At 40.1% G+C, this 21,082-nt stretch overlaps 2 protein-coding genes across 4 annotated transcripts in view; both read left to right on the top strand.

Annotated features, from left to right (window-relative positions):
• Nucleotides 1-19,942, top strand: part of LOC106744924 — a 27,481-nt gene extending 7,539 nt beyond the window's left edge. For 2 of the 3 annotated variants that reach the window (XM_014620073.1, XM_014620074.1), the window contains 10 exons: nt 531-685; nt 3,093-3,307; nt 4,971-5,115; nt 5,318-5,557; nt 7,195-7,564; nt 7,726-7,906; nt 7,989-8,152; nt 10,933-11,136; nt 11,261-11,428; nt 13,404-19,942. In XM_014620073.1, coding sequence (XP_014475559.1) covers nt 531-685; nt 3,093-3,307; nt 4,971-5,115; nt 5,318-5,557; nt 7,195-7,564; nt 7,726-7,906; nt 7,989-8,152; nt 10,933-11,136; nt 11,261-11,428; nt 13,404-14,005 — 2,444 coding nt within the window. In that variant the 3' untranslated portion in view covers nt 14,006-19,942. The remainder of the gene's footprint in view (nt 1-530; nt 686-3,092; nt 3,308-4,970; nt 5,116-5,317; nt 5,558-7,194; nt 7,565-7,725; nt 7,907-7,988; nt 8,153-10,932; nt 11,137-11,260; nt 11,429-13,403) is intronic. The other variant, XR_001374497.1, reaches the window with a different exon arrangement.
• LOC106744925 lies at nt 19,792-21,082 on the top strand. The gene is made up of 2 exons (XM_014620075.1): nt 19,792-20,076; nt 20,846-21,082. Exons 1-2 carry the CDS (start codon nt 19,963-19,965, stop codon nt 21,065-21,067), a joined length of 336 nt encoding a protein of 111 aa, XP_014475561.1. The 5' UTR covers nt 19,792-19,962; the 3' UTR covers nt 21,068-21,082.

Genomic DNA, 21,082 nt, shown 5'->3' with positions numbered 1-21,082 from the left:
TGCCTAAAAAGAAAGCGAGATAAATATTGAATCATTTACAAACAGTTACTCTTCCCCTTTTAAAACATTTTGTGTACACAAGAAAAAAGTACTAAAGTTCTCAAGTAAATAATTACTCCAATATTCTTTAGCAAAGGTTTATTTGGATTAAGTAAATTTTATTTGGATCAAATAAATATATATTTTGTAAATTAATTATTTCATCAGATAATTATTTCATCGAATTCAGAGATTTGATCAAACATTTTTACTACCAAACCAATGTACTTTGTTCGCGTTCGGCGAATACAACGGTCGAGTCATTGACTTCTGGAAAATGGATATGACTGGAATGAAACCTAACAATACTACCGCCGATCATAGATAATTTTTTTCTCAATGATTCGTACAATCGTTGCGTTCGCCGAATGCAACAATCTTTATCCGCGGTTAACTGACGTCCGAATGAGACGTCAGACGCAGAATCCTCCGGCGGGATCTCGCATGCCTCTGGCGTAACAACGAAAACGAATTTCATGGTCTCGCTATAGCGCTCTACGTGCTGTATCCGTACCTGACTATACACATGAGAGAACTGGGAATAAACGTGGAAGAGACCGCGATAATGAGCTCCATCACTCCTCTCGTGGCGATGGTGATGCCGCCGCTCGCCGGTATGTTGGCCGATCGAATAGGAAACTTCAGGGTAAGTGAACCTCCGAAGTAAATTGACTTTCGCAATGCCGCACGCGAGCGTATAATGCGAGGGTTGATTCTTTTCGAGGTGGATCGTTCGCGCAACACGTTGCGCAAAAACTTCTCTCTCTCTCTTTCTCTCTCTCTCTCTCTCTCTCTCGTTTCTTCTTCTTTTATCGCTTTTTTCCTTTACGTTATATCGTCGTGCGTTTAACTTTTTGAATGCCGTGGACGCATATTTGCGGTGTTCGGTAACTGTCATCTATTTCACTGAAATGGATTGGAGGATCATGGCCCATACACAATTGGCCGCACTCTTTCTTTGATTTGCACAGCGGATTCCATTAATGCTGTCTTATTCCTTAGGCATAATGATTTCAGAAACTTCCAATCAAAGTATCGATCGCATAACTTTTCCCCTAAGGCGAAAACGTAAAAAATGAAAGGTGAAATATCTTCAAATTATAAAATTTACACTTTTCACGAATTTACACTAGAAAAGAAGATTTATGACCTCCACGAGGTTGATCATGAATTTCCTCCTCTAGCTTGAATTCGCGAAAAGTGTAAGTTTTCTAATTTAAAGATTTATTTCACTTTTTTGTCTTAAAATTTTTGTCTTAAAGGAAGAGTTACGTAATTGATACTCGTTGAAGAAGAATTATTTGTGCATTATTAATGTTGATAATTTAGTGAATCGGCAATGATTTTCCAAAACTACAGTCATGATGCACAAATATTAAAAAATAACGCACGTAATTGGAAATTTTCAATGTTACTATGCCTAGAGAATGGGACAGTATTGAAGGCCTTCACATATGGATTGCCATAAGCAGTAAGACTTATCCCCGATTCCACCAATTCCGGTTAACCTAATTGGCCGATTAACTCAACAGAATTGACCAATCACATGGATCAGTTAGCTAATTGAACAATGCGATTGGTCAATTCCGTTGAATTAATCGGTCGGCTAGGTTAACCGAAGTTGATAGAATCGGGAGTTAAGCAGTAAAGAAATTTACTAATAAATCAATATATTTCTTTCGATTTACGTATTCCAAAAGACGATAACCTTAAGCAGAAGTAATTTGGATTTCAATCGGTTGAAATCCTAGTGATTTCTTTGCTTGAGGTCAAACTTATCGTCACTTCTATTGTCTTTTACATAACGAATATGTAAACCTAAAGAAATATACTGATTGGTTAGTCAATTTCCTTACTGCTTAAGTCTTATTATTTACGGCAATCCATGTGTGAAGGCCTCAATGGGATCTGCTGTACGGAATAATCCTATCATTATAATTAGAGTTACTCATATAATTTTCTGTTTAGAGAAGAATACAACATACCTGACCCAACTGATTCTCGATACAAGCGACAGTTGTTAATTGTTACGATAGAATTCTTATACACAGAACAAAGAACGTTCTTGGATCAACAGGATTTCCAACAGCGCACGTAATTGGAATATTCTCGGATAGATAGAGCGGGTCTTTAAGAGCCGCGGCTCTTGTAGCGATGTAATATTTTTTATTTCGCGGAGGAATATATAAATGTGGATATAAATACAAATAGATATATAAATATAAGTTAAAATGGATGTGAAAAATAAGAAATATGATTGGGATTCGTTTAGCGTGAAAGGTAAATTCATCACATATGGTTATGTATATGTTTCCGGAGGATGATCTGATACGTGTGTTATTACATGCGTTTTATATTCTTGCATAAAATAAAAAATATTATATCGCTGCAACAGTCGTAATTAAGTTTTTAAGACCTGTCTCATCTTCCTTTAGTTTATAACCTTAGAGCTGATATAAATATGTAGTAAAATAAAGTAATATATATATAATTTATATAAATATAAATATATTTATATAATGTTATATAACTGTATATTTATACGTATTATACGTATATATAACTAATTATATATTATTATAATATATAAATATGTTATATTTATTATATTTATATAAATATAAATAAATATAGTTTCTTGCTAAATCTACTTAATCCAATATCGCTAAAAGTAACATATCATGTGTCGTTTCTCAATAACTCATGTATTAGTTTAAACATCGCTATTGAATTAAGATTTATTCCTACGCCGTTGGAAATTCGATCGATATAACAGCATTTATTCTCCATGTATCCTTTCGATTTTTTTTTTCACTTTAGTGACGGCGAGACAAATAAGACTTCATTAGTCTCGGTTCATCGCGCTTTCCGCTTTCCCGAGCAGTTATTTCTTTCACCGGTTGACACGCGACGATCCAGCGTACTACGTCCTCAGCGATCGTTTAGCGCGCCGAACTACTACTCTTCACTCAAAGAGTTGTAATCGCGCGTCGCGCTTCTCGCAATAATGATTAATCAGATTTGATTTTTTTGGCAAATTTTCCTTTTGGCAGATTGTACTGTCGGTGTTTTCCGCATTCGGCGGTTTAGCGGCGTTATTACTGTTGCTGGTGCCGATCGGCAGGGTGACGGTACAATTCCCAGAGAGGATAGTTATGGACCTCGATTGTCAAGACGAAGGCGGTCCGTTACTCTACACAATGAGCCAGGCTTATCCGTGCGAGACAAAATTAGAGCCGGAGATCGCCGTTACGGTAGAGAGTTGCGGGTGAGTAAAAAGCTGAGTTACACGTCGACGTAGTTGGCCGATAATCCGTTCGGATTTACGAGAACGGAATAACGGGCGGTTTCGCGAATTTCCATTTTGTTTCACGCGATGTATCCGCGGAAATTCCGGATTAGGAGCGATACTTCATGCTCGTATATTCGCATCACCGTCAATGACAACGCACGGAAGACGGCGTGTCGAGGAAGACACGGATCACGAACGGTAATTTCGCAGGCAATCGCGACAAAAAGCTTTAACGCGCGCACACACACATGTACATACGTGCGTAAACATACATACGTACACGAGCGGTTTCGTCTTCCTGTTTGTTTCAACTTATGTGCGAACGATGTTCCACGAACTCGAATTTCTCGTAACTTTGTTAGAACGAGACTTCAATTACGGAAGTTTCATTGCGCATTCGCTGAATCGCGATTGACGCGTTTTTTATTTCAATCGAGCCGCCTGCCTAAAAATATATTGATAAATCGTTGTTTGAAACTTGCCTCAAATGAGATAACCAGATTTGAATGTAGAATTAGTTGCAAGTTTCAGCTGAAATCGCAATTACAAATATAACGTCGCGTACATATGATTCAATTGAAAAACTCAAATCTAATTCTAAATTCAGATCTGAGTATCTGACGTGAGGTAAGTTTCAAGTAACGTTTCAAGTATTAAGACGAGAATTAAACTCATATTAATAGTCGTTACTTGAAACTTGCCTCAGCTAAGATACCCAGACTCGAATTTATATTCTAATTAATAGTCGTTATTTGAAAATTGCCTCAAGTGAGATACTCAGATTTGAATTTAGAGTTAGACGTGAGTCTTTCAGCCGAATTTTGTGCTCACACAAATGTGACGTTGCATATATTACATAATTCAAATAAAAAACGCAAATATAGCTCTACATTTAGATCTGAATATCTCACGTGAAATAAATTTTAAATAATAATTATTAATATGAGTATAATAATTATTAATATGAGTCTCAGAATTAAACGTGAGTTTCTCAGTTCAATTGCGATTATGTAAATGTAATGTCGCATATATGACGGTGAGTCATTTTAATTTTATCAAATAAAAACCTAAAATATATTTTTTCATAATTAATTGAACAAAAGGGGTACACTCTATCATTTTTTTATGTAGTCTTCATTGCGTTCAACATAAATCTTCCAGCTCTTGCTAAGTGCATAGATTTTCTCTAGAGAAAAATTCTTGTGATCACGTGCGCAGTCACTCGTGCACCACCTGTTGCATCTCTTCATTGAACCTAAAAGTCATTCCTCTTCTAACTTCTTTAAATGGTCCAAAGATAGCAAACACTAGGGGCGAAGTCCGACGAGCATTGTCATGTCATTAAGTATTATCATTGAGCATTATCACTGTCATTGAACATTGTCATTGGTAATAAACCGCCATCTTGTAGGACAATGGTAAGGTGTTTTGAATTTTCTTCACGATTTTAAAGTTTCCACTTAACTCACCCTTGTTAATACAATTATATAATTCAAACAAGAAACTCAAATCTAATTTTAAATTCTACAACGAGAAATTCAAATTTCATTCCAAATTCAGACCTGAATATCTCATGTAAGACAAATATTTCAAGTAACGACTACTACTCTCCAACATCAACGATTTTTTCATCACGCAGATTTGTGTGTCACGTGGAGACGAGCAACGAGACAGATCGGGATTTAATTCTGAAATCGAGGGTTTATACGGTCAAGCATTACAATCTGCGGACTGGCGCTAATACTACGTACAAATACATCGTTCCACAGAACGACCTGCCAGCGGTACGTTACACGTTTGCACGCTACATGTGTGTTAACGGGTTGTCTCTCACGCTGGAGACACATTTTCTAAAATCGAATAAGCTAGAAGGCTAGAAGGCAGACATTGCTCATCGCGTGTGAGAGAAGAATTTTAGTGCGCGACGAGTATATTATTTCCGTGACATCGCTGATGAACGTATTGTCGCATTGTAATCATCCGCAGAATATTGGCCAGCACGAGGACATGAAAGAACACCGGCAATTGAAGAACAACGAGTTTTTCAAGACTTCCATTCGACAGATTTCGAGAAGTCACTACTTTTTTCCGACGGATCAGCTATATCAGTTCTCATGTATACCGTCGGAACATGCGGAAGATGCTGATAAAGTTGCGATCGACACGTTGCACGGAGCGTACGGAAATCGTACTTCCTGCACGTTGAGTCATTTGATCAAGCTGAAGGTATGAAGAGAGACTAACGTGGTACACTGAGAAAAGAATTTGGTAACAATTACCAAAATTTTGAGAATATATTTCAACCAAATATTTGATTGCTGCAACCAAATCATTTAGTTTATACTGTATGCAGTAGGGGAAAACGAGGTAATGGCGGTCACCTGAGCAAAAACTCTCATAAGACTAATAAGAAATGTTGGATTCAGGATCTGCTTAATGCAATGGATGTTTACACGTGTTTACTATAATATAGATTGGTATAAAAAATTCCATAAAAATATATACCAGAGAGACAAATGGAAAAGCAAAAAGTGAAATTTGACCGGGATCACCCCATCCTCGGGGTAATGCCGGTCAGCGATGTTTACAGTGTATAAAACCAGAGGAGGCACATATTTCACTGAAATTCAAACATATTTATTAAAGAAGGGATATGACAAAAGTTTTGTATGTAATATCTTGAAGAAATAATCAATTGTTTATTGATTTGTATCCATCGCAATGATACTCATCGGGAGTGTCCCACACGGAAGAAAAATTAATCTTAAATCAAGAATAGATATTATCATATATAAGCAGGAATATTATAATCTTCTTGGAAGATTTTTAGTCTTGAATCGAGTTCAAGTAATACTTGTATCAATATAAATTCAAATCAAGATTAAAAGTCTCCTAAGAAGATTATCATATTCTTGCTTATACATGAGAATATTTATTCTTGATTTAAGATTAATTTTTTTCCAATTAATGCAATTTTTGTGCACTCAAAGTCCGCAAAACATGCAGCGAAACACATTTCATTATTTCTCCCAAATTTTCCACCAAGAAAACATAACTCTTAATCTTAGTCACTCCAACACCGACTGGATGGCATTACTAAATACATATTTTTACAAATAGACTAACTACGTTATAACGAACCATCAATTTAGAAAACCAATATTCCTATTGTATATTAGAAGATTTGAGTGACATTGCAGAAAATAGTGTAATAATTTAGCATGAATAAATGTACAACTTTCTGAATCAAAATTTTAATCCTACTTTAAGTCTAATTCAGTCCTGCATTAAGTGTTCAAGGGTCTTCTATTGTGCTCCTTCAGTGCTACAAACGAGGAAGTTATTGTCGTTTTCTTCATTTGAGGACTTAATGTAGAACCAAGATTTAGGTCCTGAACAACTAAATTCCCTGTACAGCATTAAAAGAGTACTTATTGCGCTCCTTTGATGCTACAAGGAATTTATTTCTGTCTTCTTCACTTGAAGATTTAACGTAGAATTAAAATTTCGACTCAGGTTACCACGCTTTAGCAGCGATCCTCGTATTAGAAAACGACGAAAACAACTTTTCGCAAAAGCCACGAACAATGCTAAGATAGCGGTGTTTTGTTTAATACTTTCTTCGGTTCTCCATAGAGGACAGAAACTTACAGAATTCAAATCATATCGACCACAGTCGAGATATAGGGGCGACCGGCATTACCCACTGACTGGTATTACTCTATTCTTCCCTATATGGTACACGCGAAACAAAATAATTTGGTTATGAAACATTTCGTTGAAACACATTCTTCTTACCAAATTCTTCTTTCAGTGTAATATGATAGCAACACGCGAATCAGATATGTCTCATCGTTTTCCAGAATAACGTCAGTCGAACGATAAACCATTACTCGTACAAATCGAAGATCAAGAGTCTGCCGTTGAACGAAGAAGATCGGCAGGAGGAACGGCAAAGGTACCTGGCGGAGGAAGTGTCCTTGTCAGGGGAAGATTTTCGAAAGCTTACCTGCGACAACCCGGCTTCTACGGATAACCGAGTCGCGATAGACACGCGGTTCGACAATCACAGTGTAAATCCGGAAAGCAAGCGAGTCTTGAGCACGAACGAGTGTAGCAAAAGATGTATAGTTACTGTGCTTCGCAACGCGATGTGCTCCAATATGAACATGGAGATCGAATACAATGTAAGCTTGACGTTCTGGCTTTACCTCGTCATTAGGGTATTCATAGGTCAGTACACGATGCTTCGACGTTTCGCGACTGTCCTTCGGGATAAAGATCTCTCTAATCAAGTCTCGTCTTGATTATCGCGCGCGGTTATTGTTGCTCCGACTCAAAGCGAGAACCTTGCAACGCCGTTTAAAACTTCACCGTCCTTCTCTTCTTTCCAGGTATTATCGGCGGCACGACTTTCGCGATGTTCGAAGGCGCCGTGATAGCGATATTGCGGGAGCAGGAGGCGGATTACGGCCTTCAGAGAATTTACGGTAGTATAGGAGGCATGATCTCCTCGCCCTTATCGGGCCTTCTCATAGATTACGCCAGCAGAGACAAGGGATACACCGATTTCAGGTAATTCGATCGCGACGACCCTTGCGCGATTTTTACGCAACAGCAGCGGCATTGCAACTCTCAAGAGAATCTTCTCTTTCAGACCGGCGTTTTATTTGTACGCGGCATTGAAACTCGCGTCGGGTTTTCTCATGCTGCTGATCAACTTGGAATTCAAAGCTCCGGCTAGAAATGTCGTGCGCGACGTCTTTATCGTCTTGCGAAATATCGAGACCGCCGCGCTCTTCCTCGCCTGTTTCGTTCTCGGTGAGTGTTTCTGAACTGTCTTCGATGCATGATTATAGCAAGTGTACAATTGTGGGTGAAGAACACAAGGAAAATGTTCGAGTCTCCCGTTAATTGGCGCGTTTTCATCGCGTCTTTAACACGTTGAATGCCGTGGGGATCACCGGTGACCCCGGCACGTGCAACATTGCCGCGTCTCGTTGAGTTGCGTATGAAATATAATTAATTGCACCCACAAACTGGGATGTACGGCCATTGATTAAAGAGCCAATGAGACAAAGTAAGAGATATATGTGCTGTGAATTATATTTATTTACTATATCTTTAGTGATTTTTTGAAATCATTAGTTTCGAACAACATAAACCGTCATATTGTCTTGAACCCAACAAACACAAAGTGACAGTTATATAAATGTTGTAATTTCCTAATAATATAACTGTTGTAATTTTCAATAATATAACTGTTATATAACACACGCGTTAAATAACAATTATATTATTGAGTAGGAAATTACAACTAACATTTGCAGTCCCTGGTCGTATTATTAGACGCATTTTGTTTTTTTAATAAAATATAGATTAGAAGGAGAAGGAAGCTAATAATTTTATGTTTATTCGATGGACAAAAACATTTTTTTTTCCTAACATTCAATAAGTCTTAATAATCAATAAATAGCTACAGTCCCTGTTCATATTATTGGACGCACCTTAATTTTTTACAATTCATTGACTGCCGAGGATCAGCTTTATAATATGGCTTATTTATCGACCGAATTATGTTAAGGAATTATTCTATAAAAGGTATTTTTTATGACGTCATTTCACTTGGCTGTTATAATGACTTTGAACAAATATGAACCCGCGCTAGATCCATTGTTGATAATAACATACGTGTTTTGAGTGTGTGTCAATTGAAGTTGAATTTTATTTTTCTTTATTTGTGAAACTTCAAATTCCTTGCTACGAAAAAATAAATTTTCGTGCGTAAAATATTAATATTGTTTGCAAAAATTATAGGTAAAACAAGTGATTTGACATCTCAGAACGTTGCAGAGGTAAAAAATTCGAATTCTCACAAGTGTCTTTAAGCTATCTCGAGTGTTGTTTTATTCAAATATCTCTTTATTTGCAAATGGCACGCAATATTTCTCAACGTGTCATTTCCAGTGAATCCAATAAAGCTGCGGCGACTATTCCGGAGCCTTAAGACGTTTTAAGAATTCTTCAAGGCATTCCGCATATGCTTTGGAAGATTTTGGAACACATCTTGTGTTATGTGGGATTAGATGTATGCAGGCTTGCGTAATAACTAAAAAAGTTATTCTAACTTAGTTAATTTTTGAGCGAGTTAAATTTCGAATAAACTAGCTACTCAAAATGCATTAACTTTACTTTATTAATTTTTTTTTCATAGAATTCGAATAAAATAATTCATTATAAAATAATTCATGCACACAATCGAGAATAAGAAAACTCGAAAATAATGTCAGCAAATTTTTTTTCGTTTCTCTGAATGCTAGTGTTCTTTTCTTGTATTGAATCCTGAGCACAGAACAATCGATATTTTCTTATAATATCTTTTCATTATTTCACATAAATTTTTAATCTACGATAAAAAGTTTATTTTTACAAAAAAATATATACACGCACAGTTGGCACAATTAAATCGAAAATTTAATTTAATTTAATTACGTTAATTACGCAAACCATGTGTGTGCCTTAATAGCATAATTTATTGGCGATACATTGGTCTAATATTAGTTATATTGGCGTTCATTGAATGAATGTTACTTAATATAAAGTTAGCCAAACGGCTAAACCTGCAGAAGCAGATTTTGCACAGTATCCTGCTATAAATTCTATCGATAACTTATTAGTAGAAATATGATAGGATTTGCAGAACCTGAAGAGCACGAGCGTGGTATAGTAGACAGCACACTGGTCTACTATACTTAGAGGTCCGAGGTTCGCATCTCGGTAGAACCAAAATATTTTCATACTCTCATGTCTCCTCTCCGATGGACCGGCAAATTACCGAGAGAGTATCTTTGCCACGAAAACCTCACTTAAACTGCCGTTTGGAATCGGCGTTAAATTCTCTGTAGGTTCTATATACTTATGTACAATCTGCTCGTGCACCACATAAGTATATGCGAGAACGAGGGTAAGCTCATATCCTACAAATGGCTGTAGCACCAAAGAAAGAAAGGAAGTGTCAAAACCTGATAATAGATCAATCTATTATTATGCTCTGTTAACAAATCCTATATTATATTTCTGCTAGCAAGCTATTAAAAAAACTTATGGGATACTACGTAAAATCTGCTTCTATAGGTTTGGTTATTTGGTTGACTTTATATTAGACAACATTCACTCAATGTACCCTCAAAAAAAAATATTAATATAAACAATATTAGACTAATGTATCCAATGTGCTAATGAATTGTGCTATTAGGGGGTACACACATGGTTTGCGTAATTAATTTTTATTTTTTCATAAGTTAATTTAATTTTAACTAAATTTTTAATTAGGTTAGCGCTTCTTTTTAAATAACACGTGTTATTTGCGTGACATTTATTTTTCCCAAGTTAATTCAATTTTAACAAAACTTTTAATTAGATTGAAGCTTCTTTTTATAAGTAACTTTTAGTTTAATTTAGTTAGAAATGAAAGTTAACTTACTCAACTCTGGACTTTTATACGGTTAATGGAAATCAGCGCGGCACTCAACGTGTTAACGCGTAACAACTCGGGCGAATTCGATTAAGCGGAATTTAATAAGAGAGAAAGGTCTCGATAGGCACCGCCTGGGGATACATCGAGTCGTTCCTCTTCTGGCTGATTCAGGATTTGGGAGGATCTAGATCGCTCATGGGCATCACAATAACTGTGGGCGGCATCGCCGGCATACCATTGTTGGCGCTCTCTGGACCGATAATATCGAAAATCGGCCATGCGAATGTGCTTTTCATCGGGTTTGTGTTTTACGCCGTCAGACTCTGCGGTAAGTGTTTAAATTTCAATTATTGCTGTTGCGACAATTTGAACGATATGTAGTTTACACACAGCAATGTGCGGAACACGCACGGATACGTGTTCAGAAGCGTAATGAGACGCTTCCTGCGCAGGATATTCCCTGATTTACGATCCTTGGCACACTTTGATCTTCGAGGCACTGGAGTCGGTCACGGCGTCCCTCAGCTTTACCGCAGCTGTCACTTACGCGGCGAAATTATCAACCACCTCCACCGATAGCTCGATACAGGGACTGCTCGGTGGTGTTTATTACGGAGTCGGTATGTTCGTTGGAATTGTCGAAATCTCTCGGCGTATAATAGAGATTCGATATAATAAAAATTCTGAAGGCTCCCGTTTCCTCACTGCGGTCATCTTGATCGGTGACGATCAGAAACGAGAAACCCAGTAAGCAAGAATTAAATTAACGTTTAGAAATGTTGACTTTATGTATATTTTTTAGATGTTTTTTTAATAATATTACATATATATTTTTAAAATATTATTTTTAAATATGATTTTCCTGAATGTTATTGAAATATTCTAAAAACATTACAAACAATATTTCTTAAATGTTAATTTGACATTTATCTGAAGTCAATGCAACAGTTGAAAATTGCGTATAATTTGAACTTAAAAGTAATGTTGGTAAAATATTAATTTTCTGTTGTTGCAATATTATTTTTTGTATTGTTTTAGTATGTTCGAATCTCGCTGTCTGTCCGCTATTTCAAGGAATAGTGTGTGTATGTGTGTGTGTGTGTGTTTGTAATAACGACCGAGGTAAGAAGTACAATCCTGTTATTGTATAAGTAGTCGCAATAATCAGCGGCTGCATTAAATTCGTCTTACACGCTTTAGTGCTAAAAACATTCTATCTTCTTTCGGCATGCAATGAGTAATAAAAGTAAAATAACACTTTTGGTACGAAAATATGCAAGATATACTTATACATAGTAAGGTAGTAATTACCTAACTTCTATTTTTTAAATAATTGCGTATATATAAATATGACTGCGCAGGCAGTGTTTGCCGGTATCTAGATAAAATTATCTAAATAATCATCCAAATGAATAAACAGATCATCTTTATCTTTATCTAAATGAAAGAAATCAAAAATATATTCATCTTCATTTAAGATAAAACATGTTATCTCACCTAAAAATTATCTGAAATGATATGGTCCATATTCTGAATTCACTTTTGGTCTTTTTTGTTAGATCATTAAATTTAAGAGCGATTACGTTGACGAATTACTTAATCGTTGTGCAATTTTATGATTTGCGTAATTTTTATTATTAACTATTATTAATTTAAATTGTTATAGTCTCTCATAAAAACAATATCTTAAATAAATTATTTAGATAAGTAATACTACTACTTATCTTCTCTTTCATCTAGGTAAATTAAAAGAAAAAAACATCTTCATCTCATCTAAGATGAATTTTTCGGATTTTCATCTAATCTTCATTTAGATGAATCTGAAAACATCAAATACTGTGCGCAGGTATAATCATATTTTTAAATAACTACGGCACTTATACGTATACGCCACTATTTTAAGAATAGAAGCCCTGAGCCCGGAGCAATATTCATAGATATCACTGATAGTATTTTTAAATTTTATCGTTTCATCAATGTTATCTCAAAAACGTTATGGGAATGATAGAGAAACTTTACTGCAACGTTATTTGTAACATTATGACATTCCCGTTTCAAATTACCGAAATTTTCAAATCAGTGTCAATGTTTGTTCATAATGATGTTGTATGCAACATTAAATATGACATATTTGAAAACGTTACACGTTATTGAATATCGTCGTAATAACATCGCAGTAATGATTTTTTGCTTACTGGGAAATTCTCACAGCATACGTTGGAAGAAAAAAGTATGTTTGTAAAATGACACTTGAGTATGATCAGTTGAATACACTTGTGAAATATTCCGAAAAATTTCCCTTTACTTTAACGATCAATAAATAGTCAAAGAATTAACAAGTGATAAAATCAAGAAAAAAGATAGGCTAAAAAGGAAAGTTGCTTATCGTGTTAATTGTACGGTTATTCGTTGCTTGTTAGCTGCAAAAGAAAAGTTTTTGAAATATCTTAAAAATGTGTCCGAAAATCGATCACATTTGTTTCAACGTATTTCGCAGGAATTCTAAGCATGCGTCTTCTCGCTTCTGACGTCATCAAACAGGACGACTGTAATGAGGGACCGGGAGCTTTGATCTATACATTTTGATATTTGCAGGCAAAGGCTCCGGTAGTCTGATCGGTGGTTATTTGATGAAAGCTTTCGGCACCAGACCGACCTACCAGATTTTCGCGGTGGTAACTTTGGTGACTGGCATAATATATTTCGTATTTAACGCGGCTTACCTGAAGAGGCGACCTCAGCCGGAGGGCAACGATATCGTGAAGAAAAAACCGAAGAGCATCGACATGAAGAGCAACCTCGAAAAGCACACGAACGACATCAACCTGGAGGAGAAGCCGCGGCAGAAAAATGACGAGGAAAAGAGGAAGGAAAACTCGACTGGGAGTGACGGTATCGATAACGGAGGATTCTTGAAGGAGCCGCAAAACCAGAAATCGTCAACGGAAACGAACAAGCAGAATTCAACCCAGATCGAAGCTATCAGGAACGCTAAGAACGTCGACAAAACCGTACGAAGTAAGCGGCACGGGGACGACTTGACGAAGAAGAACGACACGATTCACTTCAATAACGAGGAAAATAATGAAAATTCTTTCACTAATCCGAACTTCGAGACTGACAGTTCGGATCAATGCGAAATCACAGTGGAGAGCCAGCGAGTAGACAACAAGCATGTCGATCGGCCGGTTTCTTAGCTCGATTCGAAGCAATAGTCAATTGTAACGAGCGTATCACCGGTATTCATAGTCAGATTTTGTATTTAAGACCGTCTTAAGTTCATCTTCAGATGTAGCTTTGTAGCTGAAACGGGCTATATCTAAAGATGAACTTGAAACGATCTTAGATACAAGATCCGACTATGAATATAGGCTTATGTATCATGATTAAATCTTACAACTGTACGATCGTACAGTCGACGTTATCTACGCTGTATCATTCGCTGGATTGAAACTTTTTATTATTAAACAATTTTTAGCCTTTCACATATATACGGTCACAGGACGGTTGCAATACTTTCTTTCCCATAAGCTTCCGAACGCATCGCACGTCTAATAAGAAAATTCGTTTTTCTAATCATTCTCAGGAGACACATTTTCCTGTTGGACATGAGATGTGTTGCGATACTTGTCGAAAAAAAGTATTGCAACCGTCCTGTGACTGACTGTACACATAAAGGTGAAAACTATTATAATTAGGATCATTCCTTATGAGCGCATAATATTTCTAGAATATTATATAAATATTATTCAATATTAAAATAATATTCTTATAATATTCTAAGAACGTTATGTAATATTTTTTAATATTATACAGGGTCCGCCATCAAAATCCGAACAAAAAATGAACTATTTATTTAAACAAAATTCTATTCGTCAAAATGTAAAAATTACAAAAAACTTTTTGTACATCACTAGTGGTATCCTTTTAGAGTAAAATTACTCCATATAACCCTCTTTTGCTTTGATGATTGCTTCGATCTTTGTCCTAAAGCGCTGGAAATATCGAAGGTTTCTCTCACGCGAGCGAAAGTGAATCTGGTGGTTCTCGCGCACTATTGATCGTGACTCAACTTAAAAGGTGTGTCAGGATATGGGGGGCCATCAAAAGATACGTTGTAAGGATAGAATTATTCCACTGTATACTGCTTCTCACATGATCGAAGCACGCGATGAAATTTCGAGTTTGTTGGCCCACCTCCGTCCATCAAAATTCTTCGGAAAAATCTTCTCTTCGGGGAACAGTGTTGTTTACGTATTCTTTGTAAATTTCGTCAGATCCTTTGATCGTTCGCGCAGGCCGTTAAACGAAAAGTCAAGATACGCGAAACCGTGATACGCACGTGCGAGGCCGGCAAGGCCAAAGGAACTTGCACATGTCTCCTTTTACAACCGCTGTATTTCCTCTTTCGTACAAAGTCTTCTCACTCGCCGCTTCTCCGCTCGCTATCGCACGCTTCCTTCTCGCTATCGCTCGCTATCTCTCTATCTCTCGCTACTCTCTAACTCCTTCTTGCTACTCTCTCTCGCTATCTCTCGCTACACACTCTGCCTCGTCACGATCGCTCGCTATCTAAAACTGTGCGTTACTAGAAGGCGAAACGGACGCGTCTTCTCCGATACGCTTCGCCCGTGGCGCCGAGCGCGGCGCCAGCTGCTACGGTACCGCACGCGGACGGGAACGTCGCGGCCCGCGCGAGAAAGACCTCTCTAGGTCGCAAGCTCTGCTTCCGTCGCTGGCGCGAAACGGAAGTGGCAGAAGTTGGCGCTACAGCCACTCCCCCCCCCCAGTGACCGGCATAGCCGGAAACGCTACACTTTTCGCGCCAGGGATCGGTTTGGGAGTTGGGGGCGCGGCGTGCGGAAACGGCTCTACGGGCTGTAGCAGTGTGCTTGGCTGTTCCGGTTGAGCTTCAGGCCAGTTTGGTGCAGCATCCGGACTTGTGGCTTTTGCAGCTCCCTGCTCCCGGTAGGCCGGCTTTAGCGTGTCGGTGGACACGACTTGTTCCTCGTCGTTGATCTGAATTACATAGACTCTCTCGTTGAGGCGACGGATGACGGGATGGGGGCCTGTATACGGAGGCTCCAACGGCTTGCGAACTCTGTCGACTCGTCTAAAGACGTGTGAACAGGTTGCCAAATCCCTGTAACAAAACGGGTATTGAGCGGAATGATTGCAGGTAGGAACGGGGCGAATGGCTCTGAATAGTTGCCGAGCGGCTGGACTGGAACTGGCTGCCTCCGGTGCCTTCGTTGGCGGATCCGTCGGTCGCGACAGGGCGTCAGCGACATTTTCCTCGCCTTTTGTATAGGCTAGCCGGGAGTTGAAGCGCAGTATGTAGTCCAGTTGTCTCGCTTGCCTCGGCGAAGCCTTCGCTGAAGGCTGGCTAGCGGCATACGTTAGGGGCCGGTGGTCCGTGAACACCGTGAACGGGTGCCCCTCCAGAATTCTCTCGAAGTGTTTGATGGCGTCATGGACAGCCAGGAGTTCTCTGTCGTACGTGCTGTATCTAACTTGAGTGGGGTCTAGCTTCCGAGAGAAAAATCCCAGAGGGCGCCAGGAACCGTCCGGCTGTTGTTGCTCTAAGCTGGCGCCGATCGCGGTAGTCGATGCATCCGTACGGAGAGCGATCGGAGCGTCCAGTCTCAGGAAGGTTGCGCAAATGGCGTTAACAATGTTTTCTTTGCATTGCTCAAACGCCTGAATTGCGGTTGGTGTCCAGCTGAGCTTTGCTCTCTTGGTGATTCCTTTGAGGAGGTCGTGTAGAGGAGCCTGGACTTTCGCTGCTTGGTGAATGCACCTACGGTAATAATTAATTATTCCCAAGAACCTTTTTAACTCAGACGCTGTGGACGGCCTAGGGAATGTTTTCACTGCGTTTATTTTATCTTGCGGAGGCTGAAACCCTTCCGCCGAGAGTAGGTATCCCAGGTAAACGACCTGGGGTTTTCCTAGAGTGCATTTAGCTAGATTAATTTTGAAACCTGCTTGGCGCAGGATGAGGAATGTTCTTCTTAGGTGCTCAAGGTGCTCTTCGTGATTCTTTGACTTGACTAATATATCGTCAATATAAACCTTGACAAAAGGCAGCTTCCGGAAGAGTTGATCCATGGTTCTCTGCATAGTTTGAGCAGCGTTCCGGAGTCCAAGAGGCATACCTAAGAATTCAAACAGTCCAAAAGGCGTGGTAACGGCAGTTTTTTTTAATATCCTGCGGAGTTATAGGTATCTGATGAAACGCTTTGTGCAGATCTATAACTGAGAAGACTTCTCCCTGACTTTCTTGGAGGAGGTCTTCGATAACCGGCAGTGGATATCTATCCGGGACCGTGCTGCTGTTTAGTTTCCTATAGTCACCCGTAATCCTCCAGCTCTCCGATTTGGGTACGAGGTGTAGAGGACTGGCCCATTGGCTGTTGGAGGGTCTCACGATTCCTCGATCCAACAGATCTTGAAAGGCCGCCTTTGCCGCGATGAGCTTCTCTCCCAGAAGGCGTCGCGTCCTCCGGACCCAGGCTTTCAATGGACGAGACAGAATATAAACTGGTTTTCTTTAGGCATCCTCCCGTAGTCAAACCTGTGAGCGGGTCAATCGGTCTATGATTTTTGATATCTGGAAGTAGGCCGAATTCTTTTAAAAAATCAGCGCCTAAGAGTGCGTGAGATACATCGGCGAGGACGAACTTCCAGGTGAAATCTCTCCGAAGGCCTAAATTTAACGTAAGCTGGTGCGTTCCGTATGTCGAAATTGGAGACTGGTTAGCTGCGACTAGCATTAGCGACCAGTTTACTTCGCTCTGGGTTCCGGGACGGTATGGTAAAATCGACGTTGTTGAACCGCAATCCACGAGAAAATTTGTTCCAAGGTTTCTATCGCGGACAAGCAGACGGATTTCTTCTGTAGGGTAGCTTACCTCCGACGTCTGCTGCGGAGGTGCTAGCAGTTTTCCGAATTCTGCAACTGCTCTTGTGCGAAACTACATGGAGCGATGCATCTGAAGGCGTTGGCTCGGTGAAAACGGCACCAGTTGTTAGGTCCTGCATTGACCGAGCGTGCGCGGCTACGAGAGGGCGACCTGGCTCGACCACCTCTGAAATTGGGGTCTCGGGTGCGTTGGCCCGAGTCCATCGGTTGTTTGTACGACGCTGAGAGCTGTGCTACAGCGAGTCTCAGTGACGCGACCTCCTGCGTGAGCTGGTTCAGCTGTGCAGCAGTCACTGGATCGGAGAAGCTCGAGAGAGTGCTTCTGAATAGCTAGCACTTGTGAAGGACTACTTACTAGTTCGTCCGCGGCTTCCAAAATCTCGTCTAGACTTGACCTCTTAAAAATACGGAGAAATACTTGAGCCTGTGGAGGTAGAAGGTCTAGCCATTTAATTCTCAAACTATCTTCTGTAAGATTGGAACCGGCGAGCGTTTTCATCTCCCTCCATAGGCGAGACGGTTTTTTGTTACCCAGCGACAAACCCGAGAACAGTTTCTGTAGCTGTTGCTCCTTAGAGTCAGTAAGCCTAGTTATAATTTGTTCTTTGAGGTGTGCATACCTATTATCGCTCGGTGGGTCAGCTAATACATCTGCGAGATCATCGACCGTCGCTGGGTCCAGAGCCTTCACTAGTCTCGAGTACTTGTTCTGGTCTGTGACTATCTGATTCGTTGCGAAGAAGATGTCCGCTTGAGTGAACCACGCCACTGGATGCTTTCTCCAGAGAATAGGCAATTGTTCCTGGGAGTGTGCCATCGTCCTTGGCGAGATGTCTGCTTGGGCAGCGATTTCAATATTGTCTGCGTCGGCGTGGTCAGTCGTTTTCTCGACTGGGACGGCGTCGTCGTCGGTAGCGAGAGGATCTGCTGAAAGCAAATCTCGGGGCGAGGTTTCCGTTCTCGAGCAAGCTGGCGCGCACGCGATTTCTAAGCGGTCGTCCGCAAGCGGCAGGAGCGCGAATTTAGCTACAAGCGTCTCCGGCTCGGAGGGCCTAGGTTGAGTATCGAAACCTAGGAGAGGCGGGCTCTGCGGGTCCTCCGCGAGCTGCTCTGATGCGGCAGCAGTTTCGGGCACGAGAGCGGAGTGTGCTTGTTCAGTCGGCACGCGAAATGGCGGCCGCGGTGGCGATAAAATGGCGGCGGCAGCGCGAGCACGTGTAGCTCGCGTGGCGACGGTAGAACTGTCCGGGAGGCGGTCTCCTGCCCGGCCACGAGTCCGACGTTCGCCGTCGGCGCGGCCTCTCGACGTGGATGGCGGAGAGGGCTTACCGCGGCGCGGGGGCACGAAACTTCGTCCCTGCGACGTCTTTTCGCCGCGAAAATCGCACGGAGAGAAAGAATAAAAGGAAAATGGCTGACGCACCTTGCTTTAATGCGCAGCCTTTGCGCGGTTCGCTCCGCGACACCCTTACACGGAGTCGCCTGAATGCTATCAGCGCTTGCTTCGTCCTTCTCAGCGTGGCCTGAGATACCGATCTCTGCGCTTCTGATCACGTCGGGGTCACCAGTTGAAGGGGGCCACGGCTCCTTCAGGATTCCGGAACAGGTGCGAGGCCGGCAAGGCCAAAGGAACTTGCACGTGTCTCCTTTTACAACCGCTGTATTTCCTCTTTCGTACAAAGTCTTCTCACTCGCCGCTTCTCCGCTCGCTATCGCACGCTTCCTTCTCGCTATCGCTCGCTATCTCTCTATCTCTCGCTACTCTCTAACTCCTTCTTGCTACTCTCTCTCGCTATCTCTCGCTACACACTCTGCCTCGTCACGATCGCTCGCTATCTAAAACTGTGCGTTACTAGAAGGCGAAACGGACGCGTCTTCTCCGATACGCTTCGCCCGTGGCGCCGAGCGCGGCGCCAGCTGCTACGGTACCGCACGCGGACGGGAACGTCGCGGCCCGCGCGAGAAAGACCTCTCTAGGTCGCAAGCTCTGCTTCCGTCGCTGGCGCGAAACGGAAGTGGCAGAAGTTGGCGCTACAGTTATGCTGTCATTTCTATTTTCGTGAAGAAGCAACGGGTGTTTCCGTCCGATATAGGTCCCACCTCGAAGTCTCGGCCTTGTCCCACTTGCCGAGCACTTTCAATTGTGCACGCTGGCTGTTACATTCATGAAGATAAGGACGAAAGCAACGTCGTTTTCGATTACAGAATTGACCTTAGGACGAAACGACAATGTCCCACAGTGTGACGATCAGAACGCAAACAGTAACGACCAGCTCGTCGACTTACTATGTCAACACAGGCTACTTGAAAACTTGGAGCGGTATCTGCAAGCTCCTACAACTGGTATGCATCGTTATTATTATCACGTCTCTGTTTATTTTTATTATTATTTATGTTACATTATTTTTATTGTTCTTAATTCAGTTTGATAATTTGCCGTTGTTTTTAAGGTAGTTTAAGGTAGCATGAAATTAGTTTTTTAAGAATTCGTTAAAAATCGCATTGTATATAAATTTAAATGATCTAATTATTGGTGCAATTATAAATAAATTGACCATTCGGAAATTGAGATATTCACAACTAAAGATTATACTGTTTACATGTGTTCCTCGTGGTTAATGTCCTATTTTTAACTTCTATTTTTCTAAACCACATTTAGGATTTTAATGAAAACTCTTAATTTATTCTATATACAAATACCTTAAATGCGAAGCATTTGATTTGGTCGATTAGTAGATTAAGAAAAATTGCTAATCTCGAAATAAAGACACTATAGTTTCAAGTGCAAATAATATTATAAAAAAACTAATAATCATCGTTACAAAATTGTATATTTAATTCAAGTAAACATTTGAGGTTAAGACGAAGAAATTGATATTATTAGCAGTTCGGAGCTAACAGTTCAGAGATGTTTACGATCTTAAAGTGCTTGCGGTATTAAGGTGTCATTTATCAGCAATGTTTCCGCTTCCGGTTGAAATCGTGCGAGCTTGTGATAATATGTTAGCGATAATATACATATATATAATATATAATAGTAGCAGTAATAGCGGTATATAAAATATTACACGTTATGTTTAATAAGAATATTCTCTCGTTTTTTTATCAATAGGCGCTGGGCATAGTTTGCGTAGGAATTATTAGTAACGAATTTGACAAATACCATTATCGGAATGCGACCGCGACGTTCTTTTTACTTATGACGACCACCTTTATGATTGGGACTTTTATCCTCCTTCTCAGCTGCCTGATATCTTTTTCTACTGCATCAGTTTTAATGAAAACCATTTACGTAAGTATTTCTATGTATAACAAAGATTTCTCTGTAGGTTGATTCGCTCATGTATTT

Source organism: Dinoponera quadriceps, unplaced genomic scaffold (assembly GCF_001313825.1).
Source record: "Dinoponera quadriceps isolate SergipeBrazil2010 unplaced genomic scaffold, ASM131382v1 scaffold1432, whole genome shotgun sequence".
Taxonomy (NCBI): Eukaryota; Metazoa; Arthropoda; class Insecta; order Hymenoptera; family Formicidae; genus Dinoponera; species Dinoponera quadriceps.
Note: the sequence above shows the minus strand (reverse complement) of the source record. Positions and strands in the feature narration are given on the sequence as shown.